Source organism: Endocarpon pusillum, assembly GCF_000464535.1.
Source record: "Endocarpon pusillum Z07020 unplaced genomic scaffold scaffold2693, whole genome shotgun sequence".
NCBI classification, from domain to species: domain Eukaryota; kingdom Fungi; phylum Ascomycota; class Eurotiomycetes; order Verrucariales; family Verrucariaceae; genus Endocarpon; species Endocarpon pusillum.
In genome coordinates, this window is record NW_006916224.1 from 31,002 (window position 1) to 58,292 (window position 27,291).

The 27,291-nt window shown below is 50.4% G+C and overlaps 8 protein-coding genes across 8 annotated transcripts; 3 read left to right on the forward strand and 5 right to left on the reverse strand.

Annotated features, from left to right (window-relative positions):
* Positions 1–154: 154 nt before the first annotated feature.
* EPUS_07912 (uncharacterized protein) lies at positions 155–2,773 on the reverse strand (the record flags this gene model as incomplete). Its single annotated transcript, XM_007803699.1, has 3 exons — positions 155–2,395; positions 2,515–2,653; positions 2,751–2,773. 3 exons carry the CDS (start codon positions 2,771–2,773, stop codon positions 155–157), a joined length of 2,403 nt encoding a protein of 800 aa, XP_007801890.1.
* Positions 2,774–4,651: 1,878 nt separating this feature from the next.
* Positions 4,652–6,094, forward strand: EPUS_07913 (uncharacterized protein; the record flags this gene model as incomplete). Its single annotated transcript, XM_007803700.1, has 1 exon — positions 4,652–6,094. One exon carries the CDS (start codon positions 4,652–4,654, stop codon positions 6,092–6,094), a length of 1,443 nt encoding a protein of 480 aa, XP_007801891.1.
* A 2,991-nt stretch (positions 6,095–9,085) lies between these two features.
* On the reverse strand, positions 9,086–12,050 carry EPUS_07914 (uncharacterized protein; the record flags this gene model as incomplete). Its single annotated transcript, XM_007803701.1, has 3 exons — positions 9,086–11,606; positions 11,666–11,752; positions 11,803–12,050. The coding sequence occupies 3 exons, from the start codon at positions 12,048–12,050 to the stop codon at positions 9,086–9,088; spliced, it is 2,856 nt and encodes a 951-aa protein (XP_007801892.1).
* A 1,684-nt stretch (positions 12,051–13,734) lies between these two features.
* On the reverse strand, positions 13,735–15,058 carry EPUS_07915 (Vacuolar protease A; the record flags this gene model as incomplete). The annotated part of the gene is made up of 3 exons (XM_007803702.1): positions 13,735–14,669; positions 14,722–14,878; positions 14,957–15,058. The coding sequence occupies 3 exons, from the start codon at positions 15,056–15,058 to the stop codon at positions 13,735–13,737; spliced, it is 1,194 nt and encodes a 397-aa protein (XP_007801893.1).
* Positions 15,059–15,862: 804 nt separating this feature from the next.
* Positions 15,863–18,805, reverse strand: EPUS_07916 (uncharacterized protein; the record flags this gene model as incomplete). The annotated part of the gene is made up of 1 exon (XM_007803703.1): positions 15,863–18,805. One exon carries the CDS (start codon positions 18,803–18,805, stop codon positions 15,863–15,865), a length of 2,943 nt encoding a protein of 980 aa, XP_007801894.1.
* Positions 18,806–21,753: 2,948 nt separating this feature from the next.
* EPUS_07917 (26S protease regulatory subunit 6B) lies at positions 21,754–23,233 on the forward strand (the record flags this gene model as incomplete). The annotated part of the gene is made up of 5 exons (XM_007803704.1): positions 21,754–21,911; positions 21,966–22,007; positions 22,064–22,162; positions 22,215–22,501; positions 22,551–23,233. 5 exons carry the CDS (start codon positions 21,754–21,756, stop codon positions 23,231–23,233), a joined length of 1,269 nt encoding a protein of 422 aa, XP_007801895.1.
* An 828-nt stretch (positions 23,234–24,061) lies between these two features.
* On the reverse strand, positions 24,062–24,680 carry EPUS_07918 (uncharacterized protein; the record flags this gene model as incomplete). The annotated part of the gene is made up of 2 exons (XM_007803705.1): positions 24,062–24,477; positions 24,533–24,680. The coding sequence occupies 2 exons, from the start codon at positions 24,678–24,680 to the stop codon at positions 24,062–24,064; spliced, it is 564 nt and encodes a 187-aa protein (XP_007801896.1).
* A 623-nt stretch (positions 24,681–25,303) lies between these two features.
* EPUS_07919 (Eukaryotic translation initiation factor 3 subunit E) lies at positions 25,304–26,697 on the forward strand (the record flags this gene model as incomplete). The annotated part of the gene is made up of 2 exons (XM_007803706.1): positions 25,304–26,427; positions 26,484–26,697. 2 exons carry the CDS (start codon positions 25,304–25,306, stop codon positions 26,695–26,697), a joined length of 1,338 nt encoding a protein of 445 aa, XP_007801897.1.
* Between the last annotated feature and the right edge of the window lie 594 nt (positions 26,698–27,291).

Here is a 27,291-nt window from a genome sequence, read left to right on the forward strand (position 1 = left end):
TCTGAAAGCACTTGCAAGTGGTATAGAACACGAGATGAGCAGCACATGCTAGCAAGAACATTGTTCCGAGCACAACATGACGTGCAGTACCCGAGACCAATTAATCGGTGGTAGGTGATTCGAGAAAGTAGGAAGGCCTAACCGGGCTTCGTGATCAATTCTTGAGCTTATCCCTCAGTTTGCCAAAGAAACTCAGTCTTTTCTTCTTCTTGTCTTTTGCCCCGTTCGCATCTGCTGGAGACGATGCTGCGGACGACGCTGGGGTGGTTGTTTTCTGAGGCGTGCTGACAGTGCTGGTCTTCGATTCACCCACACCAGTAGTGACTATTGGTGATGATGGTTGGGGAGCTACGGCATCTGAATCTCTACCCATGGGGCTGATATCTCGCGACGGGGCTTGATCCTTTCCGTTTGCGTTTTCGGCTTCCTTCACCGGTTCGAGTGCCTTCGAATCAACCGGAGCGGTTGATGGAGCGGTGGCAGAGGTAGCGGCAGTAATCGTGGGTGCTGGTACACCAGCAGCATCGGTAGACTTCACCTCTTGGAGAAGCTCACTCTCGACCTCTTTCTTCTCCCGTACTGCTTCCGCCGATGCCGCCGCCTCGGGTGACTCGTGGGCTTGCGATAATGACTCTTTGACAACTTCTGGCACATCTGGAGCAGGACCGCTTACCGTTGCCGATGGTGCTTCATCTTCGATAACGGTGGTTTGGGACCTTGGCTCGAGCGGCACTTGGCCAGCTAGTGCAGCAGCGGTTGTGCCTGGGCCAGAGGATTGGATAAAGGGTCCAGGGTTGTTAGTCTTGTCATCAACAACGGTGGCTTTGGATTTTGGTTCAAGGGGCACTTGACCAGCTAGTTCGGCACCGGTTGTGCCTGGCCCAGAGGATTGGACAAAGGGACCCGTGTCAGCAGCTGAAAGGGTGGGGTCGTCAATGACAGTGGCATTGGACTTTGGTTCAATAGGCACTTCTGCGGCCAGTGCGGCAGTCGTTGTACCTGGGCCAGAGGACTGAATAAAAGCATCAGCACCAGCAATGTCGTCTTCAACAACTGCGGCCCTGGACTTCGGCTCAAGCGGCACTTGTCCAGCTAGAGCAGCCGTGGTTGTATCAGGACCGGCGGACTGAATGAAGGGTCCAGCGTCAGTGCTTGATGCTATGTCGTCTTCAACAACTGCGGCCCTGGACTTCGGCTCAAGCGGCACTTGTCCAGCTAGAGCAGCAGTAGTTGTGCCAGGGCCAGAGGATTGAATCAAAGGACCAGTGCCAAGTGTATCCTCTACCCCACCTGACATCGGTAGTGATGATTCCGGAATCATGTCATTGCTTTTCTCTGGGACAGAAAAAGCAGAATCGTTGGCCTCAGCAGGGACTTCACCAGTGCCTCCAATCGGCATTGCTGCGCTTCCTGCTTTGTCGTAGTCTTCTTTTGACGTGGTTGCGGTTGCGTATATGGACTGCGGCAGAAGGCTCTTATGTTCCTGCACCGATTCTCCGGCTGGAACGGAGACAGGGTTGCCAATACCCGCAGATGCTGGGATCGGGTCGATGCCATATGACTTCTCTTCTGGGAAAGAAGAGCTTGCATCCTTGTCGTAATCGTTCTTCGAGGTCGTTACCTGAGAATCAACGGTATTGCCGGTGATTTCTTCATGCTGGGGTGGCTTCTCACCGGCTGGTAGTGAGATGGGGTTCCCAGCACCTGATGACGGTGGAATCGGGTTGACGCTAAATAATTTTTCCTCCGGCAGGGCGGAGCTCGCATCCTTTTCGTAGTCCTCTTCCAATGTAGTTACCTTCGAGTCAACCTTATTGCCGGTGATGTCTTCGTGCTGGGGTGGCTTCTCACCGGCTGGTAGTGAGATTGGGTTCCCAGCACCTGATGACGGTGGAATCGGGTTGACGCTAAATAATTTTTCCTCCGGCAGGGCGGAGCTCGCATCCTTCTCATAGTCCTCTTCCGATGTAGTTACCTTCGAGTCAACCTTATTGCCAGTGGCTTCCTCATGGTCTGGCACTTTCTCGCCTGCCGGTATCGAGACGGGATTGCCTGGCCCCGAGGACGCTGGGATTGGATTGACAGAAAACGAATCAAGCTCATTGGATGGTGTCTCGGGGAAAGCACCAGGTGCCAAAATCTTCACGTCCTCCTCAACTGCGGGTACTGGCTTTCCTGTTTCCTTCGGCACTTGTCCGGCGAGTTTCGTACTGGTGCTGTCAGGATGCGCGCTTGACAGGAATGCGGCTCCAGCTACGCCTGTAGCTACTCTTTCACCAGCATGCGTTCCGTGCTTCTTGATATCTTCAGGCTTCAAGATATTGTTGATGTTGTGGTGGCCATCGTCTTCTTGAGGGGCCGTGGGGTCTGTGACCCAGTCTCCATCGACGACGAACTAGACAAAGAGCCAGGATCAGCAAAGAACCACTCAAAGCTTAGGTATGGAATAAAAGTAGAATGGTGCCCATGTCTTTTCCGGCTATGTCCGAGATATGGAATGTGCTCCTAACCTACCTTGTATAAGATCTTTACGCTGGCATCTGGAAGCTGAACTTCTTTCTCAAATGTAGCGCCCACTTTGTTCAGCTTTTCGGTCTGCCCCCAGTCATCAAATGTTCCGGTGACGTAGACTTCGTTGGCTTCAGGATGGGGCCTGAAAAGGTAGCATGTCAGGACAGAGTACGTTGTATAGCTTGAACGGCTCAAACTCTCTAATGTGATGACAGGTCTTGAGGATACCAAGGTCTTACCATTTAAACACAAAGGTACCCATCCTGGGTGAGTGTGCTGCCTGGATATATTGGAATGACTGCCTAGCGTCTCCTTTCTCTGAAGCTGAACTGCTCACTAGAGGAGTCTGTGGAGATCCAAGACTAGAATGACAGACGAGGGGTTTGTATCGTAGGAGCGCCGCCGCCGATTTCTTGATGCGCTAATCGCTAATGGTGATGGAAGAAAGAGGGTGTGTGAGTGCTGGCGACGCACTGCGGAACCGTACCTGTGATTGGGCCGTTCGATGATACTGCGCAGTAAGGGCGATCTTGAGGGATTAAATAAATGCAGACAATCAAGAGATATGTCGTACGGGATTAAGCTGTGAGACGACAAAAAGGGTTTGTTCGAAGCAATGGACCAGTGGGTCTACGTAGTAACTTAGTTTTGGAGATTGAGGTGGGCTGGGACAGCTCTAATTTAACTAGGCAACGTCAGTCAACCTTAGCGAAGTTGACCTTGATAACCAGTGCCACTAACTACTATTTAAGAGAAGAGAAAACAGTCATTGTAACATCTTTGGTCTTTTATCAGAACTCCAATGCTTGGTAGCTTGTATCTTGATTAGGCCAAGTTAGATCTCTCAGGGGCTTTTGACATCATGTCATTGTCGTGTTCCTGGTGGCCACTGGTTATGGTTCGTGGGAGAACGGGTTTGGCGCAGTTAATGACCAATACGGAGTGTATGCCGGTCAAAGGGCACGCTTGTGTCAAAGCTAAGTTCACATCGAAGCTGCTATGTTCAGCTATACATCCATTTCTTGATGGTGAAGATATCTCTGCCTGTACCGAATACTTTCGACTAAGCGAATGGAGACTGGAGCTGCCAAAGACACACACAGAGATAGATTACCAAGAACAGAGGTGATATAGAAAGCTATGGGAAGATTCCTCCCTCGACATTGGGATCCATCGGAGAGCCAGCTTCTTATTTCTTATACTTCTAAGTCATGGTATCTTCGAAAGAGGCCTGGATGAAATAGCCTCTCGTCAGAGAAGATGAAAGAAATACTTGGTAAGATGTACTATACAACTGCCTGGTCGGCTCGGAGCTCATTGTCAGTGCACTAAGAGCGGATTCTGTTCCTGGGGAGAGACTTAGATGCAATATCCTAGGACAAGATAATATTCATAGATTAGCTAATGACAACAGCCAAAGCCGATCATCAAGGGCCCAAGCATCATCTCTTGCATCTTCTAGAAGATGGTTCTGGTGTAAGGAACTGAGAGAGTGACCTGCCGTACCCGCCTCCAAGTGTCTGACGTAGCCTGGAGGCTAGCCTGGAGGGCAGTTCATGCCCTGCACCAGTTAGGTCCTTCGGTCACTCTAGAAGTCTTGACTGTCAGCAAACTGCTTTGGGCCGCAGGGCCTCCGGGACTGCTTTCAAACCCTTCCCCCCGCTCCAAAACTCCCAAACACCAACCACAACCTATTCCAGCCAATCAGAGCTACCTCTAGCACAGACAACTCCGCTTTTATAGCTTCACCTTGGGTCAGATCTGTTGCCCTCTCTACCACGAACAGTCTTCTTGTTCAGTCTTTCTAATCTTTCCTCAGACCTTGTAAGATCACAGAAACGACACACTAAGCTTAAGAGGCTTGGGCCTACTGGCCAAGCTACAGCTGCCTGCAGCAGAGCATTTCCTTCCTCCACTCAATGTTCTACCCACCTACTTGATCATTCCTCCAGCTTCGTCTCCATCCGTCCAAGCCGCAGATCAACCTGTCACAACCCCAATTGAGAGGCTAAAGAAGGCGCAGCAAGCCCCGCTTTGAGCTGTCTCCCTTACTCCAACAGCCCATCAAGTAGCTAGTTAACGTGAGCAACACAGACCACCCTACCTTAGCTCCATCGAAACCTCCAACCCCACTTCACCCATGTCTCTCCCTGTCTCATACCAAAACGAAATCAACGCCCTGAACCGCCAGATCCTCCGAGAAGAGCCTGAAGATATCCTCCAATTTTGTGCCAATTTCTTCAATCGTCGACTTGAGTCTCAGCGAGCTGAGTTCCTCCTCGCACAAGATCATTCGCGTACACAAGGTGGAAAGATGGCTGCAAGTGCTTTTCCCGGCACCAATCCCTTTGGCCAGAACAACAGCTTCAGCTCAAACAGAGGTGTTCAAAGCATCGAGGAAGAAGACGAGGAGAACGATCATGTAGGCTCACCTACTGATGCAACTTTCAAGACTGCTCAGTCCGCTCAACCCGGCACTGGCTCCTCCCCTTTCACCAATTCGTCACCCTTCGGGGCTGCAACTGGTGGAGGAACCTCGATGTTCAGCGGGCCATTTGGTGGTGGAGACTTGAATGGCAACGTTCCGGACGAATCCGCCTCTGGCCCTCCGTCCTCTTTTCCTGGCCGCGCAGGCGGCAATGACTCGCTTCCTGTAAACTATGCAACCGGTCGTCGTGTTTCGGTATCGGCCGAGTCTATGAATCCCAATGCCGATTCTGGTGACTGGAAACCACCCTCGCATCCCAAAACAGAAGAACAGATTCAGAGACTAAAGACCGCCGTTTCTAGCAACTTCCTTTTCTCCTCCCTTGACGACGACTCGTTCCAAACCATTCTCAACGCTTTACAAGAAAAACCCATTCCTGCCGCTAACATCAAGATCATCTCACAAGGTGACTCGGGCGACTTTTTCTACGTCGTCGAGAAAGGAGAGTTCGATGTTTACATCCACCCTTCCGGCTCCATCCAACCAGGCCCAGACGGAATGGGCAAGAAAGTCGCGACTATCGGACCCAGCGGTGGTTTCGGTGAGCTGGCTCTGATGTACGACGCTCCCCGCGCCGCAACCGTCGTCTCCGCTTCCAAAGGGGGCCTTCTGTGGCAACTCGACCGCACCACCTTCCGTCGCATCTTGATGGATTCTGCCTTCCAGCGACGTAAGATGTACGAAGGCTTCCTCGAAGAAGTGCCGCTCCTCTCAACGCTCAAAGCCTCCGAACGCGCTAAAATTGCCGACGCCCTTGGCCCCTCAAAATACCCTGCTGGAACCTACATCATCCACGAAGGAGATCCGGGAGACGCATTCTACCTCCTCGAGAGCGGCGAGGCAGAAGCATACAAGGCCGGTGTTGAGAAACCGGTCAAGCATTATCAGCGAGGTGCATATTTCGGAGAATTGGCACTCCTGGATGATAAGCCGAGACAGGCGAGTGTGGTGGCAAAGACGGAGGTCAAGTTGGCGAAATTGGATCGTGCGGGATTCAAGAGGCTGCTTGGGCCAGTGGAGGGCATGATGAGGAGAGAGCAGTATGCTAATACTGAGGATGTGGATCCGTTGAGCAGGCTGAAGACGGTTACCTAGGTATAAGAAAGGGGAGAAGTGGGTAGAAGGCAGGGCGGCTTTGCTGATTCAGCGCGATTTGTACTCGGAATGGTATGCGGCATGCTTGAGCGACAACCAGGGGAATTGCGCGTGATGGGCAATGTGGGTGAAGTGTTACAGACTCGGTGGAATTGATCCTGCAGTCTTTAACCAGGGCACGAGGACAACGACCTGAGTCAAGTTGAGCTGAATTGACGGGCGTGCGCATACCCACTATCACGGCAGGCAGGAAAGACTGGGGCACATCGCTATCTGCGAACTACTAGATCTCCTACAACCCAAGGCTGGGATCGATCCAGATGGGTTCTAGTTCTAACTACAGCACTCATAGTCCCGGCAGCATGGGAAATGGGTGGGGATATGACTTTTTTCCCCTCTACATCCAACACCCGTACCCGCTTAAGTCGCAAGACCCCTTTTTTCTCCCCCCTGATCCCCCGCCTTCTCATCGGACCATGTCCGTGGTATTTTCACCGGCACCACGTGACTGACTGAGTGACTGAGCGTTGTCCATCTGTCTGTGATACTGCTGATGTGACGCTTCTGCCACCAAGGGAACTAGCTAACCGCATACTATGCTAAAGTGGTCTTCTCCTATTCTATCCTATCATTGATTGATTGATTGATCGATCGATCGATTGATTGACTGACTGACTGATTGTTTGCTATGACCCCTCAAAGCCATGGCAATGACTAGTTACGGAACGTTAGCTGGCCAAATCAACTTACGGTAACGTAATGGTCGGACAGACTCGTTCAAGGAAGGGAGAAAAAACATCGGGCGTCTCTATGGAACAGACCCTTTTACACAGACATACACGCGTACATGTACATGTATATAAATATATATAAACATAACCAGATTGCTCTCGATCACGACGGGGATACATATCTATCTATATCCCCACCACCGGCCCCTCAGCGGCCCGGTATCAAGGACAGGACAACAGGATCTGCATCCAACCAACTGTGTAACCCCCTCGCCATCTCCATGAACATGTAGCATTTGCCAGAGGGTCCTGTCGTAGCTTCGCTCGTGGGCCTTAGCTTTCTTTCAGCTGCTCCACGACTGGCAAATTTTTTGTCTGCTGGTGCCCGCTCTCGGCATCCTCTATCTAGGTGCACTGGTCTTGGTGCTCTCGTTCATTTCCATCCCTCTCTCTTGAAAAAATACTACTCACCTACTTCCAGACGGCGTGAGATGTTGATTTTGTCCTGTGCTTCCGTTCGGTGGTCGACTCTGGAGTGGAGGGGAGGCGGGATAGGGTGTCGAGAGATGCTGAGCGTGATCTGATGGAAAAGGTCATGATGATCGTTTTTGAAGCATGAACAGGTTTCGGTGTTGGTGCCAGCACCTACATCCAGACATGCAGAACCGATGATTCCGGCGAGCAGCTCGACATATAAAGAGAGTAGCGAAGCTGTGTGCGAGTCCTGCTGCTAGAGTAAAGAACAGAAATGGTGGAAAGGTGAAGAGATGGATAGCTTGCTGTCCATATATCTCTGATAGAGGTGCTGATATCATAGGTCCAGATGCGAGACCAAGGACATGAGGGTGCGAGGCAGGATGGAAGCAGTACGGGAGACGTTGAAATGTGAGGTGACTTCAAATGCAGCTGGAGAGTAGATGGAAGAAGCCATAGTGCTGTAAGTATGTTAGGGAATCTCAGAACGAATCGTATAACGTGGACGGGTACATTGTAACGCAAAGATATCCAACCATTGCCGTGTGATAAACCTGCTTCCGAAGAGGCCAGTTCAATGGGTCTTCCGGGTCACTAAGTTAGGGCCGTCCCAGTCTTGCAATATTTGATTCTTTCCAACCACCATATAGGTCAGATTTCGATGGGTTTCCAAATCTGATGGTATCTTTCCACTTGTCTGTCCATGCTGTGGTAGCGAAGAGACATTGAACAGTACGTTCACAGCCATCTAGAGCCAAGCCAGTCGATAGATGTGTCGTTGGTAGGTAAATTACGTTGAAATGGGCACAGGGAAGAGCCGGCTCAGATGTGCTTCAATCTTGCTAAGCACTAGAAGGACTGGCGGCTCGAGCTGCTCGTCGAAGTGGTGTACGAAAACAGAAATACTGTAAAGGCAAACTGGAACGTTCGAGACTGAGTGCAAGATGAGAAAAAGCTTCAAACGTGAACGACATTAAGAGTCCACAGAGAAAGAAAGCCATTTATACTCCACCTTGTTCAAGCAAAACCTACCATATCCAACAGCCACATTGGACATTGGCCGAATGGTCATCGCATTCGGTAGCACTGTGCGCAATGAGTGCCAGTACATGCAAAGGCAGCGAGTGTCGAGGCATACTGCCCAATCCGACTGTACAGACGCAAACCCAACGACGTGTAGGGAGTCCTGTCCTCCGTGCTAAGAAAATCTTGAGCCGAGGCATCTCCACCTCGTATGAATGAACCATGACTAAAATACAGATAAGGCTTAAACCAGCCAGCTATTCGGCCAAAGTATATGCTTGGGAATAGATATCGAGGCGGACTGTTATGAAGAAGGGAGTCGTCTGAGACGTTGTAGAATGCCTGATCCGGCTTTCTATCCAAAAGTAGATAGCGATGACTTAGCATAATAAGGTCGCTCGAAAGGTGTCAGTGACAACTTCTGTGGAGTACCACAGATCAGATCCAGGTCGTCCAGCGTAAGCGTCTCTTCCAAACTAGAAGCAAAAGTATGCTCAAACGATAATCTAAGAAGCCTACTAAGACAGCAAGATAATAGTTTAGCCCAGCACAGAAGCGGTGGGTCCTTACTCGTGCGCCTCGCTTGCTATGCGAACCCAACATGACAATGTGATGGTAATACAAAGTTGAGATCGTCGCCCCATCCGGCCAAATGAAGTGTATCCATAGCAACTCATGCCCATGGCTCCAGCGAGCAGCAACGCCGATCATGCAACAGTCAGTTGAAGCTCTAACAGAGAAGCAACGATCCCCGTCCGATCCCTCACACCAGGCCCCCTCGAGCTGTCTCCCTTCCGGCGATGAACTCATCCTCGTTATCGTCAGTCGATCTGGGAATGCTACCCGGTTCCACATCATCTATTCTGGTTGCATGCTTGGTGCCCATGAATCCTTCCTCATCAGTCCCACTGCTTTCTTCAAACTCCTTCTCCAACTCCCTCGCCAATTCGTCGTCGGAGCTGAGTTCTTCCTCTTCTTCCTTAACCTCAGCACTCTCCACCTCTCTTTGCTGTCTCTGAATTTCAGCGTCTTCGTCTTCGTCTTCGTCGAAGTCATTTGCTGGATCATTGCCGTCAACGCTATTGCCATTGGTGGTCGATGAGGCAGTATTGCTTTCTTTGAAGGTCGAGATACCCACCCCTGCTCTGTCCACACGCCGAGGCTGGTCGTTGTCGCTTTCTTCACCGTCATCTTCTCGTTTTCTCTTGGTTGCATTTCTGGTGCTGAGTTTGGAGCTCACAGACTCATCGTCCGAATCACTTTCCACGTCGCTGCCGATGAACTCTCTTAGCTCTTTGTCCATGTCTTCCCATTCGTCTTGATTTATGCTCAATGGAGACGTGTCTCCCATCAGCCCGTTGGCAACTTCATCGTTGCTGACGGTAACAGCGTCCTCATTTGTCAGTTCCTGGGTGTTAAGCTTTAACCGCTTTCTGTCAGGCTGTGCGTCTCGTGCTGCAACATCCTTGCCTGGCTTCCTGGTGTCATCAGTCTCAGCTTCGGTATCAAGACCCGTCGTTTCGCCCTCGCCTTCATCTGAGCTGAGAAGAAACCCTCCATCACTCTCCAGCAACCCCTTTCTGTCGTCTGCTTCACTTCTCTCCGGTGACCCATCCTTGTTCTTCCTCCTACTCTCTCCTTTCAGGTCTGGGAGGACGTAATCATCCTCTTTGGCCCTCTTCCACCCGGTCATACAGTCAATCAACCACTGCGTTCCAACGACCCATATACCTCTCTTAATGCCTTGCTTCACCTTACTGGTCCCAGCCCTCGCTGCGACGACATGAGTGACTTTTCTGCCTACCTTCTCGGCAATCGTGGCCCCAAACGTCTTCGCCCAGAGGCTTATATCGGCGGCCTGAACATCTGTCTCCAAAGGCAGGACACCGGAAAACACAATGACAACACCAGACAACACTCGATTCTTCATCTGGGGCATGACAGATTTGATGTCAGGTACCAAAAGGAGATCAGAAGCGTCTTCTGAGGAGGTGGGAGTTTCTGTCTGGAATTGAATCTTGCGGCCTTTCCCAGACAATGCAGCCACACGGCCGCCTTTCTGGCCAAGCCGCTGCCGGTCGTACTCATTGTAGAAGGCAGCATGAACGGCCTTGAGGCGTATTGAAAGTGATGCGAGTTCGCGGTCGTCATCACGAAGAAGTGAATGGCGAGCTGGGGCAGGTTTTGGTGGAGGCGATGGGGTTGGCTCCGCGGCTTCGCTTGAGGAGGACGACGTTTCTGACTCGGGCTTGGATGGTTGGGTGTCTCCATTGGCCATAGTGTCATTTCCGGTGCTGTCTGTTAGTGCTGCTGCGGCATCTGCTTCTGCTTGATCTTTGGCGTCTAGCAGCTTTTGCATTTGGAGCAACGGTTTCTCTTCGAGTTGCGCTGCAATGGTCTCTTCTTGGCCTTTGGATTGGATCTCTCGGACCACAGGATCGTCGCCTCCACCCATTGCCACAAGCTGCTCTAATGCTGAGGTCTCTTTGCCTTGACTTGCATTCAAAGCCCCATTTTCGACGTTGTCTTCAATCTTCGGATCTGGTTTGGAAGTGTCCTGGCCTTCTGGGATGCTCTCCGGGGACCTGACATCCTCGGATTTGTCTGCTTTCGGCGTAGGCTTGATTTCTGGCTTTTTGGGAAGGAAACTGGAGTTGATATCGCCAATGCCTACAAAGAAGTCGAAGGGTATTACTCGTACGAGATTGGCGTTCCACTTCCAGACGTCGCCCCTGTCGTCGATTATGACAACCATCTTTGTATCGATCGGAAACAGTCTCTCAAGGTTTTTGTTCGTCATGCTTCCGCTTTCGTCGCGACTCAGTATCCTATCGCCGAAATATTTACGATCCGGGTCCACAATGTTGGCTATTTGCTCCGCATATTGCCGTGTTCCCATGGTGTATATGTGTAGCTCGAAGAGCTGTGAGACCTGTTCCAGGAACTCCTTCAACCCTGGTCGTAGCTTAATGTAGTACCAACATCCACGCATGCCAGGCCCATCATCAATCAGCTGAAATGCGCGCACATCTTTCACAGCTTCATAGTTGGGGTTGTCCTTGTCCTTCTGCCACTCTGCTATTGTAGGGTCGACGGCAGCATGGATGATGGTCTGGTCAAGGTCAACAACTAGAGAAAGCCTTCGCGAAGCCAACAGCCTTCTCTTTGCCTCCTCTTCTCTCCGTGAAGCTTCCCTTTGACTGATTCGAAGCATTTGGGTATCGTGTGATGTCTGGAGAGGAGCGCGATCCGCATCATTCGCATCGTTGTTGTAAGAAGAAATTCTACAAGCATTACATCAGGTTGTTGAAGCATCAAGATGGGTTACCAAGCCACTACTCACATCGTCATGTCCTTTCCGCAGTTGGTACACATTCCGGCAAAATGTTCTGAATGTGCGCATTCCTCCTCAATTTCAGCGACATCAACCCTGATATGTAGTCAGTCCCCCGTGTGCTTTTGCTCTCTCGAATGACATACGGTCGATCGAGTACATTGCCCTCCCAAACGTTCCAGAATTTGAGCTTTCCTTCAACGCCCGACTCGAACTTTGCTGGAAAGGATTTCCTGACATATTTGTCGTCGCCGTCCCTACTACCTTCTCTCACCGTCGTCTCATAGGTGTATAGAAAAAGTGGCTCGTATTTGCCAACGTCTGAACCCGCTTCCTTGAGGACTTTGGTGATGGTTATAGGGTAGTGGAGGCCTCTGGGTAGTCGTAGAAGCATAGCGGAATTTGACCAGCCCAGCAGGTGATCATAGGCCCGAAAGCTTGCTGATGTGATATGTATGGTCTGTATGGGAAATGTATTGATATGGCTTTGCGCATACCGAAGCGCAGGGGGAATGCGCCAATCTGAATTTCTGGCGAGACAAAGGTCTGGAAGCGCGATGCAGTGATCTCGTGACTCTACCCACCGTAGAATCACGTGTGGATCTTCGAAGATACGAGTATGATGAATGATATGCTTTGCGCCTATGATGGGAGTTTCTCCAATTGGGGCAGACTCAAAACGTAGGAGCTTCACGACCGTTTAAGTATTCTATCGTGTCCCCGCAGGCTAAGAAAGCCGTCAAGCCCGATTGGGGAAGCTGGTAAACCCCAATATTGCACCGTGTACTCCATATGCACCAACACACCGGACAATGAATTCTAAATTAATTCTTCGGCTGGCGGCGCTGATCAACTAATATCCACTATGGATTGTCCGGCAGGATCTGCTTAGTGGGACATGATGGGCTTTTTGAAGCCTATCGAAAGAGGTGCACTCCCATTATCAGCAAGCAGGCTGCCATCCTGATGGCTTGATACCAGGCCTAGCAGTTCACGGGAGCGCTTTTCTCGGATAAGACGGAGTAGTGGCCTTCCTATACTGTTGCCAGCAAAGCACCCTATTCATGTGGATACTGAAATGTCAACAGGCTACGCTTCACAGATGACCATTCCTATAACGAGATCAGTTGCCAGTTTGTACACCGTCCGAGCCGCAGAGCTTTGCAAGTCAGCGGTACTCCGTAATTGCGACGCAAAACCTGCCCTGACATAATCAGGACATCTTACCTTGGGAACCTCTTGCCAACGATCGAGAAATCGGTGTAGTACTATTTCTTGATGCGATGAAAGAAGGCTTGGAGGGAATATCAAAATCGGTTCCATAACTTGGGACGTATGCATGGCTTTACGTCCAGAGTAGTGAGGTTACACAACGGCCCTTTTCTCAGCAACGGATCAATTGCAACACTTTTGGGACGCACAATACTAGCTGTAGACGAGGGGAAACACCGAATGGCTTCTACTTGGCCATCTCTGGGCATGGATGATTCGTGCTCAATCACAATGCTCGTCCATCCAGTAGTTGTCTAGATACAACGAAGTATTGCGCGCCAATAGCTTGAGATAGGGAATTGTTGATCCATGCTCACATTCGATATTGTAGACTGCAGTAGACGGTAGACGAGAGAAAAATGAGTGCCTCCTGAATTGAGGAATAGTAACTCAATACTCTATCTAAACCGTTGCCAGAAAGCTTCATCACATTTAGCAAATGATAAAAGTACTGTAGAAAAGCTTGTTCCTTTGGCACAGGCACGGAGGCCGTGATGTTGAGGACGAGAATGCAGGGAGGAGACCGAGCAGAGAGAGATATAAAGCGAACTATGTAAGGACAGAAGGACAGAAGGATACGGAGGGAGATATGATGAATCCGATTTGACAAAGAACTAACTTTGGGTCTGGTTAATATTATACAGCGTATTGCCAATGAGCCAGTTGCAAGTCTCCCGAACACTCAAGTGATGAGCAGCTCAAGTACTGCATGTCAGCGCGGTTCACCCACCCTTTCTAGCCAGTCCAAGCACACAGAAATTCCAATTTGTCTTCCTTGCATTGTCCCCCAGGTTCCATGCTCCAAACTAAGCAGCCGCAGCCAAGCCAACCGCATTGTTGCCCAGATCATAGACACTGTAGTATCTTCGCAAAAATACGTCACCGAGAATAACCAATGGTCCGGCAGGCTCAGGGATGTCAAGACCAATGAAGCCACTCAGACAGCTACCTCCGGATTCGATGATGTAATCCGCAGCACTGATGGTGAAGTTGTAGCCAGATAGATTGAAAGTCATGTCTGGTGCGGAGGTCCTCTTGCTGCAGTCCACCGTGTACGCGCCATTGAAACTCTTCTTCGCACCAATTTGCTTGTTGATAAGCTCTGCAAGGGTTGATGGAAGAGCAATCAAGGAAGTGCCGGTGTCAAGAATCACACCAGTGTTATCGAATTCAGCTGTTTCTGAGCCAAAGGTAATAGCATCGAGATCAACCTCCCAATATGCCTTGCGGCGTAGCGGAATCTTCACCATCTTACCGGTATAATGGTCCTTGTCGATACCTCCGAAGATTGCTTCAGATTGTTCGCCATCACCACCGATATAGAAGGCGAACACAGGCTCATCAAGAAGACCTTGATCAAGCATGTTGTAGAATGGGGGAGTAACGTGATTGACAGCTATGGTGTCATAGCCTAGCCCAAGGATACCGTCAAAGCGGCCAAAAGCGAAGGCCAGGCCAGGCTCTTCTGTCGCTTCACCAAAATCTTGCTTCTTGATCTCGAGATCGCCAATTCGCAGGGTGTCTTGTGAGATGTACCCTTTGACGCTGCCAGAACCGTATCGAATCGCGAACTCAGACCCGTTCTTTCTGTAGGTCGAAGAGTCCTCGGCGTTGTACGTGGTGTGCAGGTAACAGGCGATGGAACCACATTCCGAGCCGGGAACCCAAAGATTTGAACTGCCGGTGTCGAGGATAACGTTGAATTCTTGAGCTGGCGAGCCCAAAGCGATGGTGCTGAAATCTAATGGATGAGATTAGCGGTAATAAACTCAAGGCCAGGACAAGTGCCGAACATTGAGCATTTAAGAAGTTCTCAACCGGGACCGTGTGGCCTTTATCGGCGTCGATAGAAGTATGATGAAATATATCCTCCGATGGCTGACCCATGATCTTCTGGGGGCCGTATTTGTGAGCAAGAGCTCCGGCAAGATCACCAATGTTCGCATTTTTCTATTTTCAAGGCTTATTAGTCTCTAGAGAGCTCGACAGGAATGATACGGAGCTCGGGATAGATGTTAGAGAACTTACAAGCTGCTGTTCGAATGGTATCTTCTGAAGCTTCATGCGATGGATGCCAGCTGAAGCGGATCCGAGCAGCGTAGTAGCTGCCATAGCTAAGCTGGTCCTCATGATGTTGAGAGCCTACACGGACAATCAAAAGAGCGAGAGTAAATGGGCAGCTCAAGAAACTAAAGTCTGATAGATGATGAGGGATGCAGCTTGATGTATAGTTGAACTGGATGTGTCGTGTGGTGTTAAGAGTCAGCTGCAATGGAAGTGACGGCGGCTTCCCGCCTGGTGTTGGTTGTCATGACGAGGCAGGAGGCGGGTGCTGCAGCCTAACTGTTGAGCCAGAGCCACTCGGAAGCGAGAGCTGAGCCCCACTTCAACTCCAGCCCTCCAAGCTTGGCATTACTCGAGCAACCAGGTAGTACGGACTATCAGCACCACTTCTACTCCGTATAGCTAAAATGCCTCAATCATTGACGATCAGGTACCATCGGACGTACGGTGTCGTCAAGCTTCCATTTGGTCGCTCCTGATATGCCAGCAACATGATGGACTATACGGAGTAGATGGTGGGCTCAAGTGCCTAGAAGAGCTGTAAACGTACAAAGGCCACGATTATGATTGAGTATCTGTCTCCTCACCCAAGCATAACAGAAGCTGCTCTTTTGCTACTGTAGCCTGGAGCCTGTAGCCTGTAGCCTGTAGCCTGTAGCCTGTAGCACTTTCGTCCCGCTACTTTCCTCCACACAGGATTGCCCGTATGATTTCTGTACATCCACCTATCCATGTGTGCCCTTTAGTTATCCATCATACACACCATCAAGCGCCTCCCTGAAGTGATGTGGGCCTCGTGGTGTACCGTGATATGCGCCTCCTGCCTGCCCGCTTGCAAAATTGATGGTACAATTTCCAACGCCTCATTAATTAATCCTCCAAGCCTGCATACATGCACAATTGCCGGATCACATATGAGTCGATATCCTTCGACATCAACGCTCCCACCAAGGTCTCTTTCCTGGGTACCACCCCTAACGGAAGCGTCAAGTCGCCAGTCTCACCGCCAACTGTTCGGGACTTTTCAGCCAAGCGTCGCAGGACGGCAATACCGCGATGCATGATCGCACTGATGGCATCTGCGTCAGGCTCAGTATGCATACCTCGTTGCTGAGGGTGCCGTGACGGAGCTGGAGGAGGCCGTGGAATAGTAGCCAGCAGCAGAACGAGCTTCAGAAGAGTCAAAGCAAAGCCATCGGTGGAGCTGAGCCATGATCTGGCAACGTCAGATTCAGACCCTGGGGCAAGGTTGGACAGTATCTCCGCAGCTAACATGCCTTGCAGCAGGAAAGGCTTTCGAGTTTCAACCAGCGCAAGCGCTGCCCCTTTTGTATTGCTGGGAATTGGTGCAATGGCAAGACCAAAAGTACGTGTGAGAAGCTCGTACGGAGGCGAGGATGTGGCGTCAGCCGAAAATATTGCTTTGTAGTACGACCGATTCGGATCATCACGAGCCAGGAGTTTAGCAAGGCTGTCCACAGCAGACGGCGTATACTTGTGGATGTTTGGATCGTAGCTGGCAAACGAGACGCTATTCGATGTACTCGAGACAGGGTGCGGACAAGGGGCGAAAGAGAGTAGAAAGTGCAATAAGCACAATGCCTCGTCCCTGCCGGGAAGCTGAATGGAGTGCGATAGATTACTCAGATAGATGATAACATCTTTCATGAAATCCAAAGTGTTCCGATGTGATCGTAGGAACATCTCCTTCGTGCCTAGATGCTTGATGACAGAGGTCAGAAGCCGGACCACTTCTGGCATGCCTAGCAAACCGAAGTTCGTCTCATAGAAAGAGAAGTTTCGGACAAGCGTTGTGATGCATATCAGTCGATCTACTGCGCGATCCAAGTCATACTCCAGACTTCCCATCTCATGAATATCTTGGATTGTTTCAGCTTCAACTCGACAGCTTCTTATGACATGCTCATAAGACCATATCAACATCTCATCTGATACCTCGGTCGCATTCTTGGCGAGAAAGTCCACTTGCTCCTGAGCACAGTCAACAAGAGATTCCACCAAATCATCGCAAGCGTCCAGTGAGAGGTGTATAGTAGGGTCTAGCGAGATTATCGTGAGGGTATCCAACGTCAAACGAACCTCGGCTGAGATACCAGACTTGATACTCATGTTCAAGGCGTGTATATCGATGGTACCAAGCTCGCGAAAGGTGGGAACGACAGGTTTGAGGTCTAGCAAATTGGACGTGATGTTCACCATTTCATCCACCTTGATGGGGCCATGTAGGCCACTCTCGTTGCCAGGTAGAACTTCGGGCTTAAACGGGTCCTCTATTGGCTGCTTCCTTGGCATTTGAGGTTCTGCTTCCATTTCTATGACCTTGCCCTGTCCAGTGTCAAGTCCTTTGGTAGGTGGATACTGCGTTGGTACGCCGTTGACGCGTTTGTTGTCCATTTGCCGCGGTAAATTATTCCTCTGCTGAAGAGTCGCTTGTTGTTGTCTTGGCTGGTCTTTGATCTGGGAAGGCGGCGTGTAGCCGTTCATAGGCTGTGGGGGATTCGCGCCGTTCATTTTCATGGCATTTGGGTCGACCTGGTGAAAGTCGGAAACAGGGAAGTTGTGCTTGTTGGGTGACATCTGGCTCTGTAAATGGTGTTGTGCCTCGAAGTCCCCGGACGGGTGCCGCACCTGTTGACCTTGCCTGTGCTGTTTGGCAACCCAGGCGGTTTCGTACGGAACAACATTGCGATTCCAATAATCCCGAAGCTCTTGCGCCGCGGGTCCTATGTGAGACGTGGGGAAGCTAAAATGCTGCGCAACAAGTGGCCATTGATTCATTTTCGTGATCTTGACTGAGCCCCCAGCTTTGATTATGTAGAAGAAAAGCTGCATCAAGGGGAGGGGTCGTCCGCAAATGACAGGATTGACATTCACTGGCATCCCCCTCTGTTGCATAAAAGACTGCAAGCCTCTGGCAAATGTTTCTGGTGTTATTTGACTCCTAGCGTTCTGCTGCATCTGCTGCATTGATGCCATTTGAGGATTTGGCATTGAGAGACCTGGGTTGGTCATCTGACCCATTCCGCTGCTGTTTGGCCTTGTCTGGGCCGCTTGAACTTGTAACTGTCGCGCTTGAGCTTGAATCTGCATCTGATATGCACGTTGCTGCGATGAAAGTCCTTGCTGCATTGACGGCTGACCCATGTTGAGCTGGGGGTTCATCGGCATATGGTTGTTCGCAGCAACAATCCCTTGACCAAACTGTGATTGGTTGAGTTGTTGGCCAAAGTGGCCAGGTTGCAAATATCCATTTGGATTGTCGTGTGGAGTCCCGACTCTGCTCGCATGATCCGAATGCGCTGGAGACATTTGTGGGCCATGGTGATGTGGAGAGAAGGGGCTTGGGGAGGCTGTTGCGACACGCTGCTGACCGGCATGCTGGGGAAATACGTGACTTTGAGGAGTGGGCGACGGGGACGCGTTTGAAGTGGAACCCGCCTGTAGATGCTGGAAAGCAGTGGGAGCGTTCTGAAAGTGTGGTGTGCCATTCGAAGCAGGATTAAACCCACCATAGGGTACATGGAAACCGCCTGTAGCTTGTCTCGGTGAAGTAACTAAGCTGTCTTCTCTTGGCCTTTTTGTTGGTATTACCGGGTTGAGTTGGGGGAACTGGTTGTGGAAGGCAGGGGATGGATTGCGAGCTGCGCCGTTGAGGAAGCGTTGATTCTGGAACTGAGAAGGATCGATGGTGGAGTTGGGCTGGAGGAACGCCATTGATGGATCGGCCGAAGGTGCGAAGCCGGCATGATTGGTGTTTGCGATGGAAGGTGGGTCAGCGAGCCAGTTGTTCATGGCTTGAGGTGCCAGCGGTCACCCATCTGCGAGTTGCCAGAAAGCATCAGCAGGTGTTTCACAGGAGCAGCTTCCCCATCAGGAGCCATTACTTACACCCAGACACATCAAAGGCACCATCCGGAGCCCGGGGGAGATGGGAAGTGCTCCCCGGGTGCTACGGTCGATGACTTTGTGGTGGGTGTGGTACAAGGTGAGGTTGCGACGCGTCAAGAGACCAATGCTGAACTCAGGGAGGGTGACGCGACAAAGGATCAGGATGGATTAAACTAGCAGAGATGGCAGCAACAATGACGAAGAAAAGCTTCTTACCTGACTGCAAGGTTTTAGCGGAATTGTCAGAGCGTTGCGAATCGGAGAGTGGATGTGTGAGCCTGTGAGGCTGGTTGCCGAAAATAGGCCAAGTGCGGGCACAAGCCAAGTGCCTCAAACACTTGCGACCGACAAACACCCAAGAAACGAGGGAGGGAGAGAGAGCTGGCAGGACACGCGAGTCAGCCCAGATCAAAAGCTTAATCAGCCATATCATCCACTGTCTCTGACTGGCATTCCATCTTCAAGCAAATCCTAAGATGGGCAAGAGATTGCGCTAGCGAAAGGGATGGTGATGGGTTGGGTCTTCGCTCCACGCCATGTGCTGGTCATCCAGGCAGATGCTGTCACGGCCGGGTGATATCCAAGCGTTTGCAGCAACGAACCACAGATGGGGACGCAGGGAATGTGAAACCGAGGAGGGAAGGGCCAGATACGTACATTTCAAATGTCTACTTTTCCTGTGAGCCTAAAAACGAGGCCACAAAACCGATTAGATATGGGGCAACACCGCAGCTCAGTTTTTCAGGCGGGGATTCGTAACGAAATCGGGAGGAGTCTGGAAGGAGGCGGTCGGCCTTTTCGCTGGGGAAAATTGATAAATGCGTGAGGCTGTTAGGCGGCTTGGACGGTACTGATACCGCACGGATACGGTAAGATTCAGGGATTCTGCCAATGTCCCCACGTTAAGCGGATGCGCGAAATATCCTGATCAATCAGACCATCGACAGGACCTAGGCAAGTGGAGAGCAGGGCTAGCCGCAGGGAGAGCCGGAAAGGATGCGAGACACAAGCAATGACGGGCTGACTCTTGATCTCTCCAGCGTTGCGGCATCGCGAGAGAGCATTCGACAGCACCGATGATCCAACTGACCCCTTTCCGCCAGCGTTTCGTGCATGGAAAATACCACAAATGGGGCCAATCGGGTAATAAAATGAGTAACCACTTCCAAATTGGGGCTGGGTCAGCGTGTCCTAGCGCCATCTCCACCAAGTTCAAGGTGTGTCCAAGTGCCCAACTCGAGTCCATCATCAACCGGAACCGACACGAGATTCCTGCCACCTAGATTCTGGCTCTGGCTTCGTCGTCGAGGTGCTGCCCGAGATCACAATAGAACATCGCCGTTGCTGCCTCAAGCTTGCTTGGTAGCAAGAGCAAGATCTATTGAGACACTGTCGTAGGCCCGGTAGAGATTTGATATCTGGTGCTCTATTTCCAGGTGTTGCCATTACTGGTACAAGGTATGATTCCCGATACTGGCCAGTCCGGCGAGTTCATTTCAGAGCAGCTGCGCTGTAGCGTAGGCGGATCCGGCGACGGTAGTAATGATTGCCTCTTACCTGAGATTGTTCGTGGGGACGGCCTCTAGGACTGTGAACATGGTGGCCTTAATGAGGTCCTGGGAAGACGATAGAGTTTATCGAAAGGATACGAAGGAAGCAACAGCAGGTGTAAATACCAACCAAGACAAGATCAATCATGTGTAAGAGAGTAGAAAGTCCGTCCCTTCATTCCTGCATCCCTGCATGTGGCCTCGCTCTCACAAACTCCTCGCCTCTAGGCTTGTCCTACAGCCTTGAATTATCTCACTTTCCACCAACAATCAGCAAGACTACCTAGAGCGGGAAGAGAGACTCCAAAAGCAACGGCTTGTAGTTCTCCTGACCCTTTGTATGCTGGTCTTGTTTCCAGGGCTGACCAACGGTTGCCAACCACACGACTGGGGTCCAATTTTGGTGAGCAGATTATTAGATGCTCTCCATTACATTACAAAGTGCCTGTAATACCTACTAGATTGCCTAGATGATGCAGAACTCAATGGAATGGAAGTAAATCGGCGTCATCAAACAATGCTACATTGTTTGCCCTTGTGACGCTCCTCGCCAGTCGCCAGTTATATTTCCGCAAGAGCTACCAGGGTCAGCCAAAATGTCTGCTTAGCAGCGGAAGCTACGGCATCCTCTTCCACCATCTCCTCTACCCAGTCCGTTGGGTTACTTAAAAAGTCAGACGACGCAGTCCATGGGATGAGGACCCAGAGGCTTTGTCTGGGGTTCAAGACGTGTCGAACTTGCTCCCAAATTATTGAAATGTAAGTGATCAAGGCACATTATCGGCCTCAACCTGTATCACCAGAAGTACGGTAGCATAGAAGGATTCATGACACGTCGGCACAGCGACAAGTGGTTACTTACAAGACTTTTGCAAAGCGAGTATGTAGCTTCATGTTCTTGCCACAAACAACTGGTGCTCGATACCTTGAGTGTAGTAATTGGCGCTCAAGGACGAAACAGGACCAGGCGATCCAGCTCCTTTTGCTACCAGTCGCGGCAAACACATCCCATTAATATCCTGCTATCGCAACTATTTTCCCCCCAATTCTTCAGCTACAAGGTGCCAAGAGCGCCTTTGTCCCGAAAGATTCTAGCCCAAAGGATAGACCTAACTTCCGCGCAATAGTGAAGCAAGCTACAACAGTGCATCGCATCTGCGAACAGGCGCTACATCCTGATAGGAACAACTCAACATTCCTGATCCTCCAAATTCTCTGAGCCATCTTAAAACATTTGATACTCCGACTTCTATAACGACCTGCGCATCATCTGATCCCATCGAACCTTCGAAGCTTCTCGCCATGGGTGATGTCCTCGTAGAATCTTCCGCGAACGCAGTGCTGCCTCACAAGAAATCTGCGCCAGCAGACTCAATACCGAACATCGACTCGCTCGAAGGATCGGGCAACGATGGTGGTGATGAGTACTCGACCCTGAAAAGATATCAAAGACATCTTGAGTATGGCTACTCGTAAACAAGAATGGTGTAGAGATGTGGCTAATGAATGGCCAGATACATTCATTTACAGGAAGAGTACATCAAGGACGAGCAGAGGTAAGGAGGTCAAGCTTGCTTTGCGCTTGGATGAACACTTATAAGTGGTATCGCAGGAGTCTGAAACGTGAACTCGTTAGGGCGCAAGAGGAGATCAAGAGAATTCAAAGCGTACCGCTCGTTATTGGGCAATTCATGGAAGCTATTGATCAGAAGTACATCTCAACTGACCACGTTCTCCGTAGCTATGCTGACTTCTTCATCAAGCACCGGCATTGTGCAGTCATCCACAGGTTCGAACTATGTTGTGCGAATACTGTCCACACTCGACCGTGAGAAGCTGAAGCCATCCTCCTCGGTCGCACTTCACCGCCACTCTAATTCCCTTGTTGACATCCTTCCACCTGAAGCCGACTCTTCAATTGCCATGCTCGGCGCAGACGAGAAGCCTGACGTCACCTATGCCGATGTTGGGGGGTTGGACATGCAGAAACAAGAAATCAGAGAAGCAGTCGAATTACCATTGACGCATTTCGATCTCTACAAGCAGATTGGTACCTTTTTGCACACTGGCTCTTTATTTCTCGACTGACGATCTACTAGGCATTGACCCACCCCGTGGCGTCCTTCTTTATGGGCCCCCAGGAACAGGTAAAACCATGCTCGTTAAAGCCGTAGCCAACTCCACCACTGCAAACTTCATCCGCGTCGTCGGGTCCGAATTCGTTCAAAAATACCTTGGCGAGGGTCCTCGAATGGTCCGTGACGTTTTCCGTATGGCTCGAGAAAATTCCCCTGCTATCATTTTCATCGATGAGATCGACGCAATCGCTACGAAGCGTTTTGACGCTCAAACAGGCGCTGATCGAGAAGTGCAGCGAATTCTGTTGGAGCTACTCAACCAAATGGACGGCTTCGACCAGACTAGCAACGTCAAAGTCATCATGGCTACCAACCGCGCAGACACATTAGATCCCGCACTATTGAGACCCGGCCGACTGGACCGGAAAATTGAGTTCCCGAGTTTGAGGGACAGACGTGAGAGACGACTCATTTTCACCACCATCGCATCGAAGATGTCATTGTCGCCTGAAGTGGATCTCGACTCCCTTATCGTCAGGAACGATCCGTTGTCGGGTGCGATAATCGCGGCGATCATGCAGGAGGCGGGATTGAGGGCTGTTAGGAAGAACAGGTATAATATTATCCAGTCGGATCTGGAGGATGCATACTCAAGCCAGGTTAAGGGGGCGCAAGAGGCTGATAAGTTCGACTTCTACCGCTGAGCAAGATGGAGAGGGCTTAGGGGTAGAGGAAAGTCGAAGAGAGACATCAGGAAACTGGTGTGGGCGAGTTAAGTCCTTTAAGCAAGAGGCTTTGCAGGCGCAGGACACAAGCCGCGTTTGGCCTGTAATAACACCTAGAAATAGAGCAAGCATGTGCCTGACCAGGCAGTGTTCTTCTTTACTATGCAGAATTCGCGCTTCAGGCCTTTTTTTGTCTATCGTAGTGGGTGATGTAGTTAAATGATTGGGACAGATGCCTTATCGGGCTGTTTCTTCTCAATGTGCAGCAGATAGGATAGTAAAACTCGGTATTTAATGTCTCGCGTACTCAGCGCTGCACCGCGTTCTAAGCACTCGACTTATCTTCTCCCTGCCTTCCCGGTGGCTTAGATCTGGTGCTTATCCTTATCGCTCGCTAGGTGTATCCTGAGGAGTGCTGAAAGAGCATGGGACGGCCCATCTCCAACCCATGAACCCATTCTGAACGCTGGTGCACTTTCACATGTGCTACATAGTGATGGCAAACCACTGGTGTCTGTTCCTACTCTTACTCTACACCTTCTCTCCTTTCTGTATCCTGATTGCCCTAAATTGCAGACCTTCCCCTGCACAACGCCGATATTTGCTTGTCCTCGTTATGCACTTTTGCTCTTATGCGAAACGGTTCTGATATCCTATGAAGTGCAGAATCACTCGAACAAAGGCCCAACTCTTGCTTTTTTTGGTAGATACGCAACTGCTGGTCTATCCGGTCGACGTCCTGTCAACCCGAAACTGCAGATCACCTTCTGCGCAAGACAAGAAATACCATCACCATATATTGGCAGCTTAGAATCCCCTACTCTCCGCCCATGCCTTGATCTCCGGTGCCCTCCAACCCCTCACAATTATGTGTTTGGTATGCCAATTCACGCTCACACCCTCCACGTGTTCTCCTCTCTGATTCGTCAACCCACCTTCCAGCCCTAAGGCTTTTGTTAGGTCGGCTTTCAACGCGCTCAGGTCGCCAGATAGTTTCCTTAACCTGGTGATGTGTTTAGTACCGCCGCCTTTCGAGAGACTGTAGACTGGTAATTGGCGGCCAGGGCGGGTGCGGGTGATTGTGTAGGGGAGGTTCGGTGGTGATGCAGGTGGTTGCATAGTACCATTGGGTGCTTCGGAAGACGAGGACACGAGTTCTGTAGGGACTGAAGTTTTCGCGGCGAAAGCTGGGTTCGAGCGAGCGCGCTGGACTGAGGCGAGACCTGTTATTCATTCAGCAAGAAGCGTGCGGGAAGTGACAGACGGACAGAAGCGCACGTTCTTGTCTCATAGCTTCTTTCTGTTTTCTGTGCAGCTTGTCTAGTAATGTGACCTTGTGCCCATTAGATGAAGCTCTAGTTTGAGCTCTGCACGTGGTGACTGGTCGTAGGATCGCTCCTAGAAGGGCAGTGGATGGAGGTCTCATGGCTGCAGATGTCCAGATGACTGGGATCATTGCTGCCTCACATATGCAGGAAGTGAAGAGCCCCCAGGCAACGATTAGGCAGCGCTTTCGTGATCAGTCAGTGAATTCGTTGGCAGTCTTAGATCTCTGTCTCCTAACTAGATACGAACTACCTTCAGGTCGTAGTATCGATTACTTTATACGCTTTGCTCCTTTTGTTATAGCGTATACATTGGCGCACGGACCACAGTCTAATTTTTGCACACAGAGATGTCCTCCTGGCGTATGCCAGCGGCCTCCACTCCAGCAGAAGTGCAAATCAGTTTTGTAAGTGTGGAATAATGCCCTACAGTTCACTACTTGGTCCTTGTACTAGCCACGTCGAGTGCTTGTGCTGATACTCCTCAAGACCAGAATTGTAGGCGGTCCCGAATTTTCGGACTTTTTGGAGGACGCCCTGCTCTTTGCTTTGGAAATTGACGACGTCCAAATTTCTGGGGCTTGGCTCAGCATCTGGGGCAGCATTTGTTTTAGCGACGCCTTGTCTTGTAGAGATTCTGCCTTCTACGATATCTACAACCACTACACCCAGCCCGCCCTTGACGTCCATCGCAGAGCCTTAGAGGAAGGGGGAGAAGCTCAAAATGGCTCTCAGTAATGGGACTGGGCCCCAGTCAGATCCTCCAAGCGAGTATGAATTCCTGGACAAGATCATTCGACACATGGATCGACACCTCATCTTCCCACTGCTCGAGCACGAAACGAATCGCGAAGACATCTCCGATGAGCGACTGAAAGACCTGACCATTGCGAAATACCGCCTCCTCTACAACACGAACATGACTGATTATGTGGCCGATCTGTGGAAGGAAGTCAACGACTCTGATGAAGTCCCGACTGAATTTTCGAAGAAGAGAGAAGAAGTTCTAGAGAGGCTGCGCATATTTGAAGAAGAATCTTCTAAGATTACGGACCTACTGGCAGATGATGCGGTGGTCTCACAACTTCGCAGCGACAAAGTTGCGAACCTGAAATTCCTCGAGGAAAATCATGGTGTTACGATCGAAATGGTGAACATTCTCTACGACTTTGGCAAGTTTCGATACGCCTGCGGCGATTACGAACGAGCTTCCGATCTTTTGTACCAATTTCGAGTTCTCAGCACAGACAACGAGAAAGTCTCTCGAGCAACGTGGGGAAAGCTGGTGTGTGAAATCTTAAACACAAACTGGGAGGCTGCGATGGAGGAAATTCAGAAGCTGAAAGACAGCATCGAAACGAGATTGTTCAACAACCCACGAGCACAACTCACTGCGCGTGAGAGTCTTGTGCATTATGCACTCTTTCCCTTCTTCAACTACGAACCCGCTCGCGAGACTCTGACCGAACTCTACTTCTCTCCGCCATACATTTCTTCAATTCAGACAGTATGCCCTTGGATCTTACGATACCTTGCTGCGGCTGTCATTACGAACCGATCGAGGAATAAAAATCTTGGTTCATCTTCGGGTGCATATCAGAAGCAGCTGAAAGATCTGGTCCGAGTGGTCAAGCAGGAGGTCTACGAGTACAACGATCCCGTGACCGAGTTCGTCAAAGCTTTGTATGTCGATTTCGACTTCGAGGAGGCACAGAGGAAGCTTGGAGAAGCTGAGGCAGTGCTGAGGAATGACTTCTTCCTGGGTAGCTCGACAGATGTCTTTGTTGAGAGCGCGAGACATCTCATCTCGGAAAGTTACTGCAAGATCCATCAAAGAATCGATATCAAGTAAGTTCATGCTGTTTGGAACTTGTGCGAGCGACACATCTAATAGTCTATCTTAGGGACCTCTCAAAACGACTTGGGCTCTCTGAAGAAGATGGTGAGAAATGGATTGTCAACCTAATCCGAGACACCCGAGTTGATGCCAAACTCGACTACAAAGCTGGAACCGTTGTGATGAACCACCCACCACAAAGTGTGTACCAGCAGGTGATTGAGAAGACGAAGGGCGCGTTCTTCAGGACACAAGTGTTGAGTGCTGCTGTTGCGAAGTAGTGCGATTATGTGGTTAGCGGATTCCTCAATTACGGCTATTGGGTGCTCCATGGAGACTTTGCTCGGGGTAGCACCATATTTTAACGATGGAAAGACTCGCACTGACAGATCAGGCGACCTAAAAGGAGCATAGCGTGGGCGTCAATTGTCGTCTGGCGGAAGCCTGAAGATGCTGGCAGGGGTAGCTACGGAGGCGTGAGAGCCATCCAAACAAGTTGATCGCGTCTATCCAAAGTTCACTATTGTTATTACATAGTATTCGGTCTGTATAGCACAGCGAACCGTGGTAAACGAGTATGGCTTCGGGTAGAAGCAGAAGACTGCCACGTGACTACAGAAGTGCGGCTTGATGCACGTACGTCATCATATTACACTGAACCAATGATACAGCACGTTTAAGTGGGGCCGTTTATTCCTAGGACTGCAACCCCCTGCCTTTTGAACGTCTCATGCCCAATTTTTTGAAGTTCTTTGTTGTGTCCCAATGCCATCATCGGTGACTTCATTCTGCTTCAACTCTACATCGACAAAAAGCCACATCGACAAAATTCAGGATCAACAACACAGTAGAAAGAATTGCCAAGGCTACTGCTG